The sequence below is a fragment of the Liolophura sinensis genome, chromosome 8 (assembly GCF_032854445.1).
Source record: "Liolophura sinensis isolate JHLJ2023 chromosome 8, CUHK_Ljap_v2, whole genome shotgun sequence".
Lineage (NCBI taxonomy): Eukaryota > Metazoa > Mollusca > Polyplacophora > Chitonida > Chitonidae > Liolophura > Liolophura sinensis.
This window is the reverse complement of record NC_088302.1, coordinates 15,894,092-15,915,650: the sequence shown is the minus strand read 5'-3', so window position 1 is coordinate 15,915,650 and position 21,559 is coordinate 15,894,092. Positions and strand designations below refer to the sequence as shown.

The 21,559-nt window shown below is 37.4% G+C and overlaps 2 protein-coding genes across 2 annotated transcripts; one reads left to right on the top strand and one right to left on the bottom strand.

Moving 5' to 3' along the window:
- Positions 1–620: 620 nt before the first annotated feature.
- Positions 621–2,754, top strand: LOC135473239 (follistatin-like). Its single transcript, XM_064753083.1, has 5 exons — positions 621–675; positions 992–1,186; positions 1,487–1,702; positions 1,900–2,121; positions 2,465–2,754. Exons 1-5 carry the CDS (start codon positions 621–623, stop codon positions 2,752–2,754), a joined length of 978 nt encoding a protein of 325 aa, XP_064609153.1.
- Positions 2,755–3,832: 1,078 nt separating this feature from the next.
- On the bottom strand, positions 3,833–14,576 carry LOC135473145 (NADH dehydrogenase [ubiquinone] iron-sulfur protein 4, mitochondrial-like). The gene is made up of 5 exons (XM_064752980.1): positions 14,500–14,576; positions 10,386–10,476; positions 6,912–7,087; positions 6,201–6,274; positions 3,833–4,755 (listed from the first exon to the last, which is right to left on the bottom strand). Exons 1-5 carry the CDS (start codon positions 14,559–14,561, stop codon positions 4,652–4,654), a joined length of 507 nt encoding a protein of 168 aa, XP_064609050.1. The 5' UTR covers positions 14,562–14,576; the 3' UTR covers positions 3,833–4,651.
- Between the last annotated feature and the right edge of the window lie 6,983 nt (positions 14,577–21,559).

Genomic DNA, 21,559 nt, shown 5'->3' with positions numbered 1-21,559 from the left:
AGGTCATTAGTCAGAAGCTAAAACAAAAAGATTAACACTTTTTTCCCCTCTCCTTACTACATACAGGCTATAGAGCTAGAAATCAATAAATACATTGCCCACAAGACTTTCTCCTTCATTCCATTTATCAGTCTTTTTTTTTTAAATTTTCTTGTAAAACTATGCATGCTGATTTAATTTTTGTTCAAAAGTTATATACCATGGTTTCAAACTTCCAAAACATTTGTTTGTTTTTGGTGTGTTGGCCTCTAAATGTGCGAGTAAGTTTAAACCTTGTCTCCGTATTCTTCATATTTTGGGATTAAACCTCTTGCTGATAGGTCAATCATAAATCTGTTTGCCCAGTCTCCTCCGGGGATATGTAACTCAATAACTGAGAAGATTAACTTTAACTGGCACCCATTGGACGCCCCGCTGATTTTCATGGATTTATTCAGAACAAATGATTAGTCTTTCTAAAAGTCATTATCTTAATGTGTCTGAGATGTAAGAGTGAGAGGTGCCTGAGTGAAATGAGAGTGAACATAGCCTGTTTATAAACCGAGGGTGATCAGTGAGTAGTCATCACTTGAACGCTGTTCACTACACCTGCTAAGTCATCGATAATTAAGCCGATCACCATGACGAGATTATTGATCACCTTGTTAATCCAATTCCTCTTTCATGTTGTCGATGGTAAGTCATTTTTTGTACGTTTTTACTATACTTGCTCAGAAACAACAAACTATATGGTAGAAGGTAGAAACTTTTAAAAAGAACGAATAGTGAACAAACTTTCCAAACACTGGTAAATTTTTGTTTCTTTTTCAAACATTTTCAAAGACTTAATTCCTTAGTTCATGTAGTTGGTACCGGCATTCTTATTCCCATGATATCGCACATACAGAATGAGCTATATAGAATGTTATTGTAGAATTTTCAAACGAACTTGATTGTTCTGTATGCAGCCCATTTATGTTCCAATGTTTGACGATTATTTTCTCTTCTACAGGCGGCATGTGTTGGACTACTATCACGAAGAATGGCCGTTGCCAGCACCTGTACAAAACCAAATTGTCCAAGGAAGAGTGTTGTAAGAATGGACTCCTGACAATGGCCTGGTCTAACCACGACGATGCGACGCCCGCCAAACTTTTCTATTGGGAAGCTTTCTTGGGAGGAGCGCCATCTTGTGAAAAATGTCACAGTGAGTTCAGTAACGAAGCTCAGAGGCTTGTTCAACTACAAGTTGACGTTATGTTTCAGACGTTTTTGAACTCCTTGGCAAAAGAAACTTAATAAAGTAAATTAACATTTATTGTAGAAATCCACAGACTAGCTGTCTTTAATGTTGTTGTCTTCTTGACAATTTAATATGTCTTTGCGTGTAGTTTCAGAACAAATGCCCTCATGCATTAAACGAAGATGTACATGTTCGAAGCTTAGCTATTATTTGTATTATACACGAAGTCCCAGTTTAACATATGCTTTTGCTTATTCATTGTAGTTACTTGCGACAGAGTGAACTGTGGAGCTGGCAAGAAGTGTGTGAACACCAAGAAGGGCCCCAAGTGTGCTTGTAGTCCCGTCTGCTCCAAGGATATGCTGAAGAGGAAAGTTTGTGGCACAAATCGGAAGACGTTTAAGAATCAGTGTCGTCTGCTCGCCTACAATTGTCGTCATCATGAGAAAGTGGAGATTGCATATGAAGGGAAATGTCGCAGTAAGTACACAGTCAGTTACTCTCGTACGAATTCATATTATACAAACCCTTCGCTTAAGCCAACCTTTCTTAACTTGACGCCTCAAATAGTGACATTTTCTATGTAAATCATATGTGTACATACAGGCTTTAACTCAATTATTTTGGCTAATGTTCCAGAATGTTCATCTTTATTATCTTAAATTTACTTCTCGCAGAATCCTGTAAAAAAGTCAAGTGCAGAGATGGCACATGTATGGAAGATCAGAATGGCAACCCTCATTGTATTCCATGCACGAAGCACTGTCCTCCGGCCACCAGCGAAGCAGAACAGATTTGTGGGTCTGATGGCATCACCTATGAAAGTATCTGCCAGATCCGGAAAATTGCCTGTGAAAACGCCTTCCAGACAACTGTGCTTTACCCAGGAAAATGCAAAGGTAAGATACAATTCCAGAGTTTCACTGGGCTGGGATTAAATGGTTGAATAAAATATATGTATATACGCAGTACACCAAAAGTTTCGATACCGCTACCTAATCTGGTCTAGACTTACCAACAACACTACCTTTGCCAAAGTTTCAAGAACATAATGTACATGTCGTTGTTTTTTTTTTTTTTCTTGTTTTTTTTTAATGTTATCTGCACATTTCCTATTATTTTCTTGATGTCTTCATCGATAATTAGTGCTTATTACCTTGGCTCTACAATTTAATTCTCTATCATTATATCCAGCTCTCCGATCTCAGTAATACAACGGTTTTCTCTTTGTTGTTTTCACAGCGAACACAACATGCGAATCTCTTAAATGCCCCAAAGACAGGATATGCTTAGTGGACGAAGAGATCAAGCAACCAAAATGCGTCATGTGTCGAGAAATCTGTGAAGAAGCAGATATTAAGCCACATCCCATGTGCGGTTCTAACAACATCACCTATAGCAACTTTTGTGAGATGAGGAAAGCAGCTTGCGAGTCTGGAGTTGTGATTCGAATCAAACACAACGGCGTCTGTAAACATGACAAGCAGAGTCCCAGACGACGACATAGGAAGACGACGAAATCTCCGCAGTGACAATTCACTGTCTCCTGTAGCACCATAATATATTATACTGATCGTTAACCAAGCTCTCGAACTTATCGTTATAGTTACCATATGTAAATAAAAATCACTAAATATATTGCCTACAACATTCTTCATCAATTAATTTATGGTTTAATCTATTTCTTCTTCGTTTTTAAATTTTTCTTGCGAAAGTATTCATGCTGGTGTAACATTTGTTCTTAGATATATGCTAGGGTTTTAGACTTCCAAAAGGTTTTTAGTACCATGCCATGACATGTATTTCATTACTTTATCACAAAAATACAAGTTTCAATTTGTTTCTGTATTCTTTGTATATGTTGATTAAACATTCTTAGCAAAAGTATAATTGTCTTTAAAGTTTTAGTTACAAATGTATGCTTTTAAATATTGTTGTTTTTTCGCTATACATGCATATATCATTGGGTTTTCGTGATGTTCTCGAAATTTTTCACTTTCAGGTTTATGGCTCGAGGGTCAAAAGGGTTAAGCGCCCAGAGGTAACCTTCACAATTCATCAGGTACCAGACAAACCGCCAAGATTGAAGTTGCAGTTGAACCTACAAGAGCTAGATCTGAGGCTGTGAGAACTACAATGAAACGAATGGAGGAGAGAAATATGTAATTTAGAATGTAAGACCATCCTAGATGAGATGGATGGGCATCGCAGAACAGAACGTTAAGCAGACCAACCAAGGTACCACAGGAAAGAAAATCTTTTCCACTGACACCAGCTGAAATTTCTTCTACTTGCTGACCCCCATTAGTAAAACAATTAGTCCGATTTTCAAAGTTAGATACTTTGAAAATCTTGACTTCTCTGAAAATCAGCTGTTCAGCTGAAAATTTTCATTCCTGATGCTATGTGTCACTTTTAAAGTGATTAAAAAATGATAAATTACCTGGTAGAGCCGTGAATGTCAAAAAAGTAGGTCAGAGCCAGACCGCAGGACCATGGCGCTGGCAGACTTTAATTCAAAAGGTTTACTGCAATAATAACGTATTGTATTTTGCCTTCAGGATTGTTATTTTAATACCACCCTAATTCCACAACCTTTTCGCATACGAAAGAGTAACTCTCAGTGCAATTTATGCACATTTTTAATTTGATTTTATTAGCCAGTTACAGGGCTTCAGAAAAGTATAATTTTATCAGTCAACACAGAATAATGCATTCAGAATACACCTGAATAAACACCTTGCAAACATACGAAAAGGTTAAAGAATTACAGTAAGAATTGTCTTACCACTTCGTGATAAAACTGCAAGTTTGTTAAAACTCAAATCAACATTCAGGAATAAGTTTTCAAGTTAAGACATGGTTTGACATCTTCCGTGATCCTGGTGACAAGGGAATATTCCACGAAGTCATTTCTCACTTCAGAGAAATAGGACTTTAGGGCTTATTTTTAGCATTAAAATTTCATTTTTAGTACCAACAACTAAGCCATGTGACAAGAATTGAAATTTTAACTCAAAAAATCAGACATGGATTTTGAAATTTTCCCCTGACGTCTTCACAACTTATACAGGCTTAAAGGTCATGTGGAAAGATCAAACACAAAAAGCAAATCTACCCGACAATAATAATTTTACTGAAACAACGAGGTAAGGGTAAATAGCACTGCTTCACACACTGTCTTTGTGACGAACGATGGTTGTTGCTCTAGACTGAATATGTCAGGACACAAACCTCTCCAGATAGAGTGACATCCTTTTTACCTATAATAATAAAGCGCAGAATCATCATCTACTGTACCTATGTATGTACAAAGTTTCGAGTTAGTATTCTGTAACAGGTGTCTCTCCGAGAACAGGGCATCAAACGATCACATGGTCCATCAAATGTCCAAGTACATGTAATTCCATTTGTCTAAAAACGCTGCTGTTACTTTGTAGAGACTCTGGTCTTCTTATCCCACGAAAAGTTTGATCCGTAAGATTTCTTCTTGAATGTCCTAACTGCTTTCTCCTCAATCACGTACTCCCATCCTGTCAAAAAAAAGGAAACTCCAATGTTCTATAATATGTTGACGGTAAACAGATAAGAATGCATGTATACTTTGGTTTTCATGTGGTACTTTTTTCAGTCGTAAGACAGCCATACCGCCAGAGTTGACGACACCAGACATGACACCCCACCCAGTCAGATTATACTGACATCGGGTCAACCAGTCCTGTTTCCTTGCTCTACAATCTCAGCGCTGAACGCTAAGTGAGACAGCGACAAATACCACTTTTAAAGTCTTTAGTTCAACAGATAAGAAAGAAGTATATGTGAAGCACTGGAAGTTAAAGCATATGCACGTCATAACAGTTCCAACAAGCAAACTCAGAGAACTTGATTACAGATCAAAATGGTTATTCAACTTGTTCTGAGGGAACACAAACTGAATCCGCGCACAAATCAAAATTGGAAAACATATGAAGCAAACATGGTTTTCAAACTGATCCAAGGTCTGAGAAAGTGATCCTCATAAGGCATCGTCATTTACGAGCATAGTTACGAAAAAATGATTCACCAAGTTTTGTGAAGGTAGGCCCAAAGCAAGACAAGGACAGACAAAAAACAAATACTTGCCTCTGGTTTGATATAAACAGTGCGTCAAAAATGGGTTACCCCCAAGAACCATGTTTGGAATTTACCAAGATATTTGCCCAATTGTTTTGAAATTTTGTACACAGCATCTCAGTAATCAAGTCAACACACTGTAGCAAGGATTACCCTGTAGATACAGATGTGCTCCAATGAGCATGCACAAACGCATCATTGGTTTGTTCGAAATTTTACAGATTCAAGATAATTGGGATTGGCGGGCCATTGCATGTGCTGAATGCTTTCGTGTTCAAAGAAGACATTTTTCACTCTGCAACCATGTGTAAAGGCATCTGTTTGTAAAATTTTCAAAATTCAACCGATAATGCATTTGCGCATATTCATTGGAGTACATATGAATCTACAGGGTAATTCTAGCTACAGTGTGTTCACTAGATTACTGAAATACTGAGTGCAAAATTTCACAACCATTGGGCAAACATCTTGGTAAATGTCCAACACAGTTTTGAGGGAAACTTACTTTTGATGCACTGTTTATTACAGTGTGAGATAACTAAGTAACATTCTGTTGTCCCAATAACAAAATTAAACAGGCACTATTTCTTCTTTATATTTAGTTTTTCTTTGGTTTCTTAATTTTGATGTTAATGAAAGCTTTTTTAGTTCTCATGTATTAGTACATGGACAATTCACAGGTTTCTGGATAATAAAAACTGGTCACAAAACTATAATATCACCTAAACCCTCATGGCAAACTGTCAGGTAAAATTTTGGAACTACAAGCATAAATTTCAGACATTACATTTGTAAGTAAATACATGTAGCATGATGAGCTTATTTTTGCCTGATATATTTAAGTTTCTCTTTCACAAGTTCTTACCATTTTTCTCACAAAAGTCAACTGCATCATCCTTGGACTTAAAATCCACCTGCATGTTGAACAAGGGATCCCCTCTAAATAATGAATAAACAAATGATTATGGCTTAACGCCAATATTTCAGCCATATCGTAGTGAGAACAAACTGAAATCAGGAATCAGTGAATGGTTTCTGATGTGATGGGAACATTCAAAATGAAATAAAACACACAGACATGTTTAAGACCAATTAACAAGAACCAAACTTTAGTTAAAACTCGAAAACCATAATATTTTATAATATATGTACATATATAAATTCTGGAATACTTCATGTATATATCCCTCTATAACTAAGACAAGCTGTATTTTATGATATAGGCCCACGACTCAAATAATATATAAAAATATATAAGAGTCGACAATCTCTACAAAACGAAAACAGATACACATAATTACTAAAAGGCAAAATACTGTTCTCAAAATAATTTTGCTTGACCAGAAACAAAGAAAAGAAAATCTTTCCAGCTTCCAGCAGACATTCATCACACTTTGTCATACATACTTTTCTGTATTGATACAGTATAACTGTTCAAAATTCAGACACTCCTCTTCCAAAATTGCTTATCTTTGGTCACATTTCTCCAATCTTTAAAGCCTTATACAACACATTCTGTTTATTTCCTTTTTTAAACATTCTTTATACTTTTTTTTTGACTTTCAAGTCAGCTTACGTAGAGGTCCAACCCATGAGAGGGTTCTCCCAACGTTCCCGAGTGTCAAAGTCAAGGCGCCATTTTCTTGTCCCAAAGGATCCTGACTGCATGGCGTTTCTGGCGGGCACGTAGATCTTCACTCGACGAGTTTTAATATGTTCTTCTGGAACGCCACTCAGATGAGTGATATCCATCTGCAGCAAAGGCCATGATAAGAGTGGATGAATACAGACATCTATACTGGGAACAATTTTGGATACCTGCATGTATATAGTAACAGTTTTTGGTAGATTAGTAACAGTTTTTGGTAGACTGGTAGCAGTTTTTGGTAGATTGGTAACAGTTTTTGGTAGACTGGTAACAGTTTTTGGTGGACTGGTTACAGTTTTTGGTAGACCGTTAACAGAAAATACTTAACTTTAAGAACATGGAACTGTCACTAAATGACAATGACAAATGACAACAATTCATGTAGGATGTTTGCATTCATCACATATTAACATGTTTTGAAAACACATACATCTATGATGTGCAGATTTGTCACAAACTGACACTGCTAGTACACTCACATAAACAATTCATAGGCAAGTTTTCCTAACATTGAAGTCACGGCTGATAAAAAATTCAGTCAAGTTTTCTAAACAACGAAGTCGTGGCAGATAAACAACTAGCAAGCAAATTTTCCAAACAATGAGGTCATGTCTGACAAACAATTCACATGCAAGTTTTCCAAACAATGAGGTCATGTCTGACAAACAATTCACATGCAAGTTTTCCAAACACCGAATTCATGGCTAATAAACAATTCACAATGAAGTCATGGCTAATAAACAATATCACACTTAAGTTTTTCAAATATGGCAATTCACAAACAAGTTTTCCAAATACTGAAGTCATGGCTGATAAACAATTCACAATGAAGTCATGACTTGTAAATTGTCATGGCAATTTACGGGAAAGTTTTCCAAACACTTAAACATAGCTGATAAACAATTCACAAATTTCAAAAATCACTTGCTTTATGCTAAACTCAAGAAATCTCCATTATATGGTGCAATCCAGGGCTCGAAAGTAACATTCAATGAGCATCTTAATGACCCAGGAGAAAGGTAAGATAATATCCTACCGGGAGAAATTAAATTTCCGTACCAGAAGTAATATTTTATGACCTTATTTTGCCTGTAAAAATGCCCATTTGGGTGAAATTTTAGGTTATTTACTGCATTTCAGGGAAAATATCTTGTATGAAAAGTAAGGGATTTATCTAAGCAAATGACTGTAATTCTTCAACCTTTCCATATGTTTTCATAGTGTTTATTCAAGCACATTCTGAAGGCATTATTCTGTGTAGACTGATAAAATTATACTTTCTGTGAAGCCTAGAAAGTGGCCAATCCAGCCAAAGTAGTTTTGTCTCTAAAATCAAATTAACAATGTGCATAAATTACACTGAAAGTTGGTCTTTCACATGCGAAAAGGTTCGAGAATTAGGGTAAAAACAGGACAGCCATTTATAAACCATGGATACAAGCTCTAATGGTTGAGAACAAATCTACTGTGCAAGTCTGAACAACACCTGTGCCAAGAAAGAGCGTAGATCATATATACATATATATATATATATATATATATATATATATATATATATATATATATATATGGCCTTGTTTACTGGCTGGGGACACTGATAGCGTATACTGACCTATAACAACTTGCAATCAACAGGAGTTTAGTTTTTCTTTTCATTTCACTGATTTACCTTTTGTTAAAAATTGATTCAGGGTTTTTTTCCCCAAGGGGAAACCATAACGAAAATGACTATTTCACACATACTCCACCCACGCATAAGAGGGTTATATATATCATCCTAACTAAAGATAGCATCATGTATATCTTTGTACTGATTAAGTGTTAAACATGACGACATGTATGGAGTGAAAACGGCTTCAAAACAATCCTCAAAGGCGTGTTAGAGCAGGAAGACTAAGAGCTCATGATGTGGGCAAAGAAGAAAACCTCCTCAAAATAAAACTTAACAAAAACTAACAATCTGGAATGTATATTTATATACTAAAGTACAGGTGCTGAAATGTCAAGAGTTTCTAAAAGGCACAACCGTCAGGGCTAAAAAAAAAAACAACTAACAAACAAAAAAAAAAAGAAGCTTTGTACTCTTGTCCTTGTAGGCGTCTACTTTGGAGACAGTTGCCATTAAACTCGAGATGATAGTGGATGAATTGCTTTCAAATCAGATACAAATGAACTGTCTAATTCATCAGTTCCTGCTGTCTAAATGAAAATCATGTAGAATATTTCACTTATACAACGGCGGCCAGCATTATGGTGGGTGGAAACCGGGCAGAGCCAGGAGGAAACCCACACCCATCCGCAGGTTGCTGGCAGACCTTCCCACGTACGGCCGGAGAGGAAGAGTTCCTGGTGAGTAATATGAATAATAACTTCAATATTTGAATTTCAAGGTTGTCCTCAATAGACACTATTGTTTCATTACTCTTAATATATTCACAGCTTGAGAAGATTTCTCTGTCTGGGATAATAAAGCTTTGGCACAACGTTAGAATTGAAAGTACCATGCATCAGACAGTCAAGTTTCAATAACCAATCATAGGTCAATGCAGGTGGTCTTCCACCAATATGGCTTGCACACATGTTGAGGTGTAAAATGTGCATATCCGATGAGGGAAAGTTTAGCAAGTACTTCGCACATGCCAGTGGTCAGCCCTGGTTTCCTGAATTCTGTACCATAGAAAACCTATGACCATCCGCAGGTTGCTGGCAGACTTTCTCAAGGCCATGGAAGCCCCCTCAGCAGGAATTAAAACACAAATGAAATAAATAAATGTAGCTAGAAGCACCTTATGCTGTGCTAATAAAAAAAAAGACTAGTCCAAACGTATACAACAATAAAGTACCCTACAGTAACTTTAAAATGCATAACTATCTGTTTTTGTGACAGCAACAACTGAGGTATTGCAGTTCATAATAAGGAAAATCACCACACTGAGACAATCACAAGCGCTGCCATGTTTTAAACAATCAGGAGCAAGTTATTTCCATAACCCAACTACACAGCTGATACCACTTAAGTTACTTGAACCTTGTTGTGACTTTCAACCATATATACTTGGGATGTATGGTTATAAGTGAGGTGATATCATGTATCTTGCTTGAACATGACTGATTCCATGGCCTCATGAGAATTGCTCATTAAAACTTGATTTATACATGTACTTAAAATTGTTTGTGGCAGATTAGGTCTGTTTCCAGCCCTCTACTAAAATAACTCAATTTATTTTGATTTATGTCATTTTTTTTCAATACACCAGTACATTTTCTTATTCAGCTGATTGAAGAAGTTCTCCAGTGAATGACATTTTCTGATAAGAGTATAATGGTTACACAAAACTAATTTCAGCAGCTGTAGAGGAAATTTCAGTGTTGGCACACAGCAGAGCACACAGTCTAACTCACCTTCTCACTGACAGTGATTGTCTGAACATCCCCACCCTCCTGATCTGCTACACCAGATGTTGAAACAGACGTCCCTGATGCAACATAGCCCCTGAAAATATTAGGGTCAATAAATTCACATGGAGCCTATACCTTCATTGGATGGTTTAAGGAGAAAGGAAAGCCAGATATCTTACTAACTCTGTAACTTTAAGCTGTATTCGACCAAGTCTGACTGTATGAACACAGGATCTCATTGGTCAAGTCTGCCTTCTTCAGAGATTACCTAAAAGACAGACACTGACATGTAATAAAACAAGAAATCTACATATTTTTCTAGGAGGGTAGGAATGTGCGGGGATGGGGTTGCCTTGGATGGACAGAAAAAAAGAACAGAGAAAAACAGCTGTTATCCAACAGCGATGCCGGGGTCCATGCCATTTATCTTCTACCACTGCTGGTAGCCTGGTGTTTATAAAGTTCAGGATAATGAAAAAAGGTTAAAAAAAAAATGGAAAAAAATGTACTGGATTCGAACCCCTACACTGCCGGGCGTCATTTACAATGGATCAAGTACTGGAGGCTAGCATAGAGATTAGGCAGCTGCGATCTTCGGCTGACAGCTTCGGAGAAAGACCATCCCTATGACAGCACACACGATTGTGCTGGTGAAAACCAAACTACTATAAGTTTACACGTGTATGTAAATGTACCATATATATATATATACATATACATGTGTACTGCAGGTCTTTTTCACGTTTACATACTGTAACACTGTAATGTTTACGGTACCAAACCCAAATGACGTCACATCAGAAACATCACATTACCGTTCACCATCTTATTCAACCCCAACTGCTATCATCCTGTATGAGCTGGTAATAGATACATTCTGTATATTTGTGTATGTTGTGTGTACATCTTATAACAATTTACAGTACCAAACGAATGACATCATGAACAGCCCAATAAAGTAATAATAACCTGTAGACATGCTGGTCAGTACCTCACCTCTACAAGTCTATAATATACAGGTACAGTCTGGACCTGTCTAATCAGTGTATGTTATATGTATATCCTAAACTTTAAACCTTTACGGTATATATGCAAATGTGACATTAGTCATTCACCGCTACGTATAGATAACCTGTAAATCGATGTTTTATTTGTGGTTCGTTTAATTTTATAGAAGTAAATATGAAATTTGCCCTTTTCCCTATTTGTTATTTGATTTCCCCTGGAAATTTCGACTTCCGGTCAATTTTGATTACGTATTTGGATTCCTCTTGCAAAAGTACATTTATGCAATGTGCCATTTAAAATCTTGCCTGACTGTTATTTAAGCTTTAAAATTCACAAAACGCAAAAAATTGGTCACATAACATAGTTAAACCCTGCCAAACTCTACTAATTTGCATACCATCTGAATGCCTTACAACAAGAATTGTGCCCCCCACCCCCCACCCCCCCCCACCCCGATTTAAGAGTATGTATACATAATTTGAATTAAATGGCTTGAATAGTTTCAGAGAAGAAGTTTTTGAAAGGTTTTGCACAAATTCCAATATGGCCGCCATACCACATGGCCAAGAATTTTTGTTTAAAATTTGCCATCAACTACATGACCTAGGGATTATACCTGTGTAATATTGTGTTTGTATTCCTTTAAGTTCTGTTCAAAAACTCGTTCACAAAATTTGTCGCAGAAAAATAATAATAATAAAAATCCGAATAAAATCAATATATGTTCCAGCCATGCTGGTCCACCTAATAACCCGAACGATTTCAAGAGGTGTCCCGCTAAGTACTAGCGTGGACCCCTAAAAATACCAAATGCATATAAAGAGGAATAACTATACTGTGCATTGGGGCATTCTGAGAAATGTTATCTCTCTCTCTTCCTAGTATTGGAAAATCCACATTCATATAATAAAGTGTGGCTATATTCATCCTGGAAAATGGCATTTTAATGTAGCCATTTGTATTTTTTTGTGTGTGTGTTAGAGTTGTTGCTGTGTTTAAATGCTGGCAGCCCTGTCTCATTCAAAGATTATTTCAAATGCATTTACTGCTGTTGGAAGCTGAGGATGTTAAATGTACTACCTCTACATTTTATATTTATGATATTCATTCAGCTGGTAGATATTTAATGGATCACACATGCCTTCCTCAATGCAAGACTTTTTAGCTGAAAAAGCAAACCTATCAAGCCAGTGTTAGTTACTATAAACAACCTGGCAACAGCATCTCTCATGTATAAACCAAGTCCTGTCAGCATGAAATATTTGTAAATATCCACATTTTGGCACACTTTGGTGTTGTCTTCCAAGAAGACTTTCTCCTCAAAGTGGAACATGAAAAAATGCGAAATATACCAAATCCGGACTGGAGAGTGCTGACAGGGCAGAAAATGCAGAAAATTTTATTCAGTAGACTGTAACAACACGTCTCTTAATCATAAGTAATCATAGCTATTGTCTTTGTTTTATAATAATATTCTGCAGCACAATCAGTATAAAATTTATTTCAGCATATTGGGAATGAAAAGCTGTTATTATGGTCTAGTTTGAAACTCTGATATGGAAGATGACAATGCATGATGGCTTGCATTGGTATTTATGACATTTATTATTGTGAAATGAGGCAGGGGATCATTCAGTAAGCTGTAGCAAAACTTTTTCAGCCCATGGCCCACTAAATAACCATCAAGGGTTATTTAAGTATAAATCAAATTTCTGCTGAGGCAAAACAAAAGTTAATAGTGTGCTTGTCCTGCAGATTATGAAAATATATATACATGCATGTCTAGTTTCTAGCTAAGTCCGACTTCTGATGTACCCATTTCCCATCCAGCATGCACACTAACTGATTGGAGACTGGCTGAATGTCGACCGACAAGGTAAGATGACAGAATGTTAAATAAGGAGGGAAATCATATAGCTCACTGAATTAAAGAATGATAGCTGAAACAGTGGGAACACCTTTATTTTGAAAAAAACTGAAATGAGTTTTAGGGTTGATCTTTAGTTGCAGAGTAGGCTAACTCTGATCAAGCAATGCATTTGCGAGAGTTACGGTGTAAGACAGCTCTAAATGTGTCAAACTGAAGGTAAGGAACATTTCCCACAGTTCACTTGCACATTATAAAACCCTCCCTCACATAAATAAATGTCATCTGAATGGCCTTAAGTACTAACAGCGTTGTGTACACCTAGTCCCTGCAACCTAGTTGCAGTGTGGGGTAACTCTCAAATCAAACGAGAGTTACGGTCGACAACAGCCCCACGTGTCGGATTGATGGTTAGGAACATTTACTGCATCTTGGCACGCACATTAAAACTTCCCTAAGGTAAATCTGTGTCAACCAAGTGGTCCCCGTACTGAACTAACTTGTTCTGACTGTTAACAAACCAAAACCGATCCATGACAGATGCACAAATTCAAAAAAACAAAATACCTTTTCAGACGCTATCCCCCCATGACTGCCATCTCGTTCTGAGATCAGCTACATGCATGTCTTGCTTCATCGTGGAGCAGTGGAAAGATGGCAGCAGTAGCCGCGGGGCGTGTCACGTGGAGGCCTTCATAGCTATAATAAATCTATACTTAAGCGAGTCAGGCCATATGGTGGGAGTCTGGTGGATGCAGAAAGCAGGTCTTTATGTTTATGTTTTTTATTAGCACGAAACTTGTTCGATAACAATGACAATCGGCCTGGACCTTCGTTGAATAAGAAATTAACAGTGTCTGTGTCGAGACTACAACGACGCTAGGCTAGTATAAGAAAAGGATTTGGAGTCTTTCGGGGCTACCCACTTCGCAACTACCAGCAACCAAACGCGCTTATTCTTAGTCAGATAATCGACAGTAAAAACAAAATACTTGAAATGTTTCTTGAACAAATCATTTCGGTGTGCGGTCATCAAAATAATACCAATATGTATTGTATTAAACTGTCTCGGAAAATGGACACCACGTCATGTCAACATTCGCTCCGAGACTTTTGGCTGTCAAAATAGAAAGGCCAACACTCGTTTATTTACATTTTTTACAACACTAATACTGTCTAATTAATCCTTAAATAATCCTTATATTATTGTGCAGAGACCAAATACGCTCTGCTAACACAAACCTTGCCAGAAAACGCGAGCACAAAACCCCTGTAGCCTGTCGCAGCTTGGCCAGGGATGCCATTTTGTTGCCCTTCACTCGTCCCTTGCTCAGGAACAGCTCAACAAGACCGGAAGTGCTCCAAACTTTACCGCGGGAGAAGTAAACCGCCGTTTCACACCGTGCTTGTATGGGTGCTTTGTGCAACATGTATTCGTTCCGCATTTTGAAAGTCTGTGAAGACAGTTATTGCTTAGCCGGTAAATCATTCGAAAATAATTTTCTAAGCTTTACAAAGGAATTTCAAAATAACTTTCAAAAGCTTTCCAAAAGCTTTAAAAATTAACTATTTTTAATGGCTTAAAATAATTTTTTAAAGCTTTGAAAATAGCGTCATTGTATATATATATTTCTGAAAATCGTGTTCAGTGTTTTAAAAATAAGAAATAAAATGCATACGACTTGAAGATATTTTCACTTGATAGAGGATACAGCGAAAGATAGTTTAGTTCGAACATACTGTAACTTAATGCGGTTAAAAATGATGCATTATGAAGCGGACGTATATGTAGACATATAATATGTAGGCTTAGGCCCATATTGAAGCGCTTAAGTACTGGAGATTAAGTTTTAGGAAATCTGTGTCGCTGTGTATACGTGTCATTTCTCAAATTCATGGCATACACAAATATAGGGTCTGTAGTCGTTGGGCGCTCGACTTTCAATGGACACACAAGATGCGGGTTCAAGACCAGCCTTGGATGTTTGTAGATTGCATGATTTTTATTGTTCCCCACCGTTTTGGGGCACTTGGTGATAATAACCGATCCATTTGCGCAGAGTGACTTTCATCCAAAGCCATTTGTCTTCCACCAGTTAGTGTAGCCTAAACGTCACACGTGGGAAAGTTGGCCCGTAACTTTCTAAAAGTCGGTGGTTTATTCCCGATTCCTCACCCCCCCATAGAACTGACCGCCATCGTAAAACGGTGGACAATTCTTGAGTATGGCGATAAGCAGCAATCAAATACATAAATAAATATATTCACTGTATACGTCTGTGTCTAATCACGATATGGAAATTGATTTAATTTAATGGTCCTATTTTATCCCCTCATTTCGGACTTTAACCTTAAGTCAATATTTTTATTTCCAATGAAAAAAATTCAAAAGGAAATCAATAAAACTAATTACAATTTGGAATTGTATTATTTACGAGAGTAAAGTGTGGAACCGGTTGGAGGACAATATTGCATGTACGCATGCGTTTATGTATATACATATCAAATAGTCCACGGTCAATTATCCCCAAACTTGAGAAGCGGGACATGGTTCAGTGATTAAGGCGCTGGTTTCTTAACCACGAAACACACGAAATATACGGGTTCAAATCTGGCTTTGAACAGGATCTGTTCGTAGATTCACTTGATCTTATTGTTCGTGGAACAAAGTTGACAATACATGTTGGTCGATCTTCGTGTGACACTTTGTGTAGCGTTATACATTTGATGAAGACCAAAAAAATCACTTTGTCAATTTTAACAGAAAGTCATTTGTCTGCAGTGTGATACTAGAAGGTATTCTGTTATTATAACACAATATTCATATTCAACATAATATTTGGCTAGTTCTAATAGAATCTTTATAACGAAATAATAGAATATATGTATGTTATATTTAGCAGAACAAACTAGTAAATCTGTTCCGCACATTTGACTGATTAAAGCATGTTTAAAACTTGTCCGTGTACCACTTCTTTCATCAGACTTTTCAGTGTTATTCGCAAACTGCTTGTCTAACTAAAAACAAAGCGTATATAGTGATGTGGCTCATTTATGTAGACTGTATTTCTTACTTTTTACATAAGGTATTAAGTCTGCTACTAGGAGAAACCTTATAGCGATACGATGCGGAAAATGTTAGAAAGGACTTTCTCACAATGTTTATACCTTTTAAATAATGTTGAAGGGTAAACAAGAAAAGAATCCTTAATTATAGTTGAATGTGTTTATTGTTATGTGCGTGCTGCAGAACATGAGATGGAGCTAACGAACGCCATTCATATTCATATATATATATATATATATATATATAATGCCACGTGTTGAAATATAACTATAATGTATATAATAAACGGTCTCAAGGTAGTTAATCTAGTCCATCTGTTTATTCATGTACGTAAAACATTAACGATTTTTGTGGAATTAGAGAAAAATATGTGTCATTTTTTCCAAGTTATTATACATCAAAGTCATAGGTAACTGCTGTCATAAATATATAACGTATAATACACGCAGGTTGCACTGATAATGTTGATAGACATCAGGTGTAAATGACGCCTAGGTAAAACTCGGTATGTACAGTTTGTAAACAAACAACAGCTTGATATGTGCACAAACAGGTGTATTGAAATCGTCATTATGTAACATGAACCATGAGTGGTTTAGAAGTTCTCATTTTGTGATCGACGAGTGAGGTGTAATTGTCGGATTCAATAATCAATAACATCCCGTGAGATACAACTTGCTGGAGGTATAAATAGGGCAATTTGACATAAAAACATGAGCAATTAATTAAGCCTAGAAACAGATGGTATGTAGTATGTCTGTGACATGTGATGACAACACAGTATTTTTGAGTAGTCCTAGACCAGTGACTTCTAATAAATTGTAAGTACCATCACTGGAAGTGCTTAAGATGTAAAGAGGTCATATAAACCATTCTGTATACAATTGTTTATATAGACGCCCACATAAATGAATGCATTATTATGGCTCATCACCACAAGGGCAATATTTTAGCCATATTGTGGGGAGCCCATTTCTTCGACTCCCAAAGTAATACGATCAGAACATAAATATCCATGCATACGTAAATCTCTGACGCATATACAGGGAAGATGTAATCATTTCTAATATTTATCATAGAAAAACGAAAAGGTTGTATGTTTAAAACACCAATCAAGCATGCACAGATACCCTGTGTTAAACTGATTCAATTAATAGGTTTATTAATTTCAGGCGTTATACTGTGCCTGTCGTTGCAATAACGCTAAGCTATATGACGCTCGATAAAAAGCATTGAACACGGTGTGTCTAGAAAACACATTGTCATATAACAATGTACCAGTTACGCTCTGCAGCAACTGTTTGGGTGTAATGAGCCCAGAGGAATCGCCGTAATGGCTTGAAATGCCACGATAATAGGTTGATCTACAGTCTAGTTTGTGCCTGCTGGATGTCCCAAATCACGAAACCTTGACGCGTACTTATCTTGGGTCGCGTTTCAGCGCAAGTTATACCCTACAATGAGCAAATAATGGCGAGGGAACTTGATTGCTTTGGCGATAGGGAAATACACTCAACAATCCCAGCATAGCGGTATCAATGGAAATGCTGTGAAAAACTGTTCAATTAAACATATTACTTCTTTCCCATTAACAGCATGCTTTGATAGCCCTTGTAAAGGCTGGTCGCCGCATGCATGAAGGAAAGTCCGGACTAGTTTGTGAACTATGGGGGAGCTTCGGGATTCTGCGCATGCCTTAAATAAAATATCTAGCATTTGGTCTGTTTGAATCAACGCCTACGCCCACAGCCAAACTGCTATAAAGAAAATTAAACAGAAGCCGTAAAAACTATACCCAGAGCCCGGGGGAAATCCACGACCATCTGCAGGTTGCTGTCAGATCTTCCCACGCATGACCGGAGAGGAAGCCAGCATGCTTTGGAAGGACTTAAACCTGCAGCGACAGCATTGGTGAGAGGCTCCTGAATCATTACGTCGCGCTGGCGTGCTAATCACCTCACAGAGGCCTCAATTCCGGGTTAAGTTACCACGCATACGCCAGAAGAAAATAACTATGGCCGTTTAGGGTTGTCCCCCTACCCCCCCCCCCCCTCAATTCGTTAAGTTTTAGAAAGTGGTTTTCGTAATGGTGTGACCACTGTATGCGGGGTTTAACTTTGCGGTTATATAGACTGTTCAGATTCTAGTGTTCAGAATGTCATATGTTTAGCTAAATTGTGATTTGAGATGCTGACAGAGTCTTCCGAATAGCTGTTGTCTATTTTCAGCTTGGCGGAAGAAACAGACGCTAGATAGGTTATGTCCTCGAGGTGATAATAGCGATAATAGTGTTTACCATGTTTAGACCTGAGTGGTATATTGGAGAGTTAGTCTAAATTTACTTCTATCAGTTGAAAGTTGAGTTAGTTGTCAGTGACAATTGAAATATATACGCTTTTAGTGTTGATGTATATAATAATGCACAATTAGTTCTCACTGACCGGTTTAATCCGGGAGTCAAATGTATCTGCATCAACTAGCTAAACTTGAATTATATGCTTCATATAATGTTTTTTTTTTTAACGTCACAGTGTAGAATTTTCAGGCACTAAAGCGATGGGTGTGAAAACCCGAGTGTCCGAGGTAAACCAACAGTTTACCTTTAGCACACTACAGCTCCACGAGCTCCCCAAACCGTTCATTGTCACAAAGAAAGCACGGAAATGAACACATGGGTATCTGTGGGGGAAATGAGCCCTTCGCTCACGCGCGCTGTGGTAATTGCAGTCACTAAACTTAAAACTGAGGACAAAGTGTTTCATTTTAATCGTAATTCACGAGATATCTGGATCATATTATACTACTTCATTTGCAGAAACAGTCCAAGAACTAATCTGTTATACATTTAATACAATATGTTTTCCGAATGATTCTGGAATGGAGTATGTTACAACAGTGTAATTTTGCGTTACAAACAACGGAATACCCTCATTACACCGACAAAAGTATTCTGTTAGAATAACAGAACAAGTTGTCATATATAACATAATAGATTGTAACATTTATCACAAAATCTATTATGTCACCATGCGATCATATCATTTTGCCAAACCAGTGTGTAGTGTTTTAAGAACTGTATCACTACAACTATTAACACACGTCTTGAAAGAAAGGATAAAATTTAACGTTTATCAATATACATATGCTTTTGAACGGTTTATATAGCAACATATGTGTATAGTTTGGTAATTATACCATTTATACCATAATGAAACTTCAGCCATAGGACGACGAGGAGTACGTAGATGTGTGCACATATATTGTATCTTCTTGTGGCAACTCGAGTCCATGCCTTCGCTGAAGTATCGTATCGAAGATACCAGGCAAGAGACCTCACTTATTCCCGTGACAAAGACACCAGGCCGACTATTCCTGTTTCCTTGCTCTAACCTCTCAGTGCTGAGCGCCATCGAGGCAGCAACAAGTACACTTTTTAAAGTCTTCTGTATGACCCGAATCGGGCTTGATCTCGGGGCCTCTCGACTTCGAGATGGACGCCTTAATCACCAGGCCACCGAGGTGGCCACAACACAACACTAAGCCACACATACAACATGTTAGGATGTTCCTCTCTGTTATGTTAACCCGCTTTATTACTCACGCCTATAGTTCGCGTTCTCTTGAACAGAGGGTCATCTGAATGTGTTAGAGTTGAAACATATTGTTATTTGATTATCAATCTCTTAAGAATTATGGAAAATTGCATGAGGTCTTTGATCTATTGACACTTCTTCCAAAGGAAACTGGCTGCAGATGCCCTAGGCCAGAATGGGTTTAAGTGAAACTGCCTGTGTATAGAGTGGACGTCATTAATAAATCCGATGCCACAGGGAGGAAAGAGCATTTGTATGACTTTGCTTTCAAAACGTTAAATAGTCAGCGAATGAAGACCTAACCCAGTTCAGCCTGGGGACTGTTTATAGTACGCGAGATGAGAATGACGTCACTTGCTTACACGTACCAATGTTTATCATGATATGTAGAGAAATGGCGTCACTGGTTTTTTTTTTTTTTTTTTTTTTGGTTTTCTCCTTTCTCAAATAAAGGCGATTTATTTATTTTACTCCTTCTACACTACAATTTCGCATTTATGGATTGAGTGAAGCAAGGAGGAAAACACAGGCTAGTTTCCCATCAATATATCATTTTTAGAACCGTCCCCAAATCATCGGGACCTGGAATCCAAGCTGCATGGTCAAGATCTTGAGGGACTTCCGGCAGAAGCGATCAGTTAGACGTCTAAAAGTATAGTTATCTAAGTATAATTTTGTTTATTCTTGTACAAATGCATAAGCAGCCATGCGTGTAAACACTTGACCTATTCATGACAAACAGTTGGGTCTTTGTCGAAATACTGTTTGGCGCAGGACATTGTCTTTGTCCTGCTCCTTATTTCCAGGCTTGCTTGATACCAAAATCAGGAAATAATCGAAGAAATAACTATACACTCATTATCTTGGATCCGATTGCTGTTTGATTACTTTGTGCCTACTGCGCGCAGCTTCCGGTAGAACTATCAGGAGTTGCACTGTTTAGATACTCGTTTTGTTCCAATATTTCACACAGTTTGGGTGGAAGGAGCCTAAAACTTGAATACATATACATGTAGTTTTGCTTTGATTCACAATGTCACGGTTTATTCCACTACATTTCCCTATAAAAGGCCGCAAACACAAATAATTCAGAATTATAGTGAAAAATGTAGAGGGTCAGTTTTATTGGATATCAGCTATCTGCAACTCCGAAGTAGAATCAAATGCAGAATCGTGTGCTTAAAATTTGAAATAATGGAACGTTTGGCGTGACTCTTCACGATGGCTTATAAAATAAATGTAAATATCATTGGAAGTAAAGTCAAGCTACCCATAAATTCCTCGTATTAAATTATGGCCTTTAACTCACCAACAACCGTTTTCGACGACAACCCTGGACATCACTGTGTCTCGATTTTATACTACATGTATTACTATTACCCATCAGCAGAAATGTAGATTTGTACCACAAACACGTTCAACGTCTATGTGAGTCAGACACCGGCAGCCAAAGGTTAATTTTCTACTTATGTTCTGTTTCTTACATATTTCTCTAAGAACTGGTGTCCCAGAGTGTTTTGGAACTTGATCGTGCGATAATCGTCTTTGATCGTCCCTTTACGGTTTACGAATGTCGCAGCTGACGCTTAGATTCATTGCAAGTACATCTAATGGTTTATGGACCTGACCATTTACGACCAAC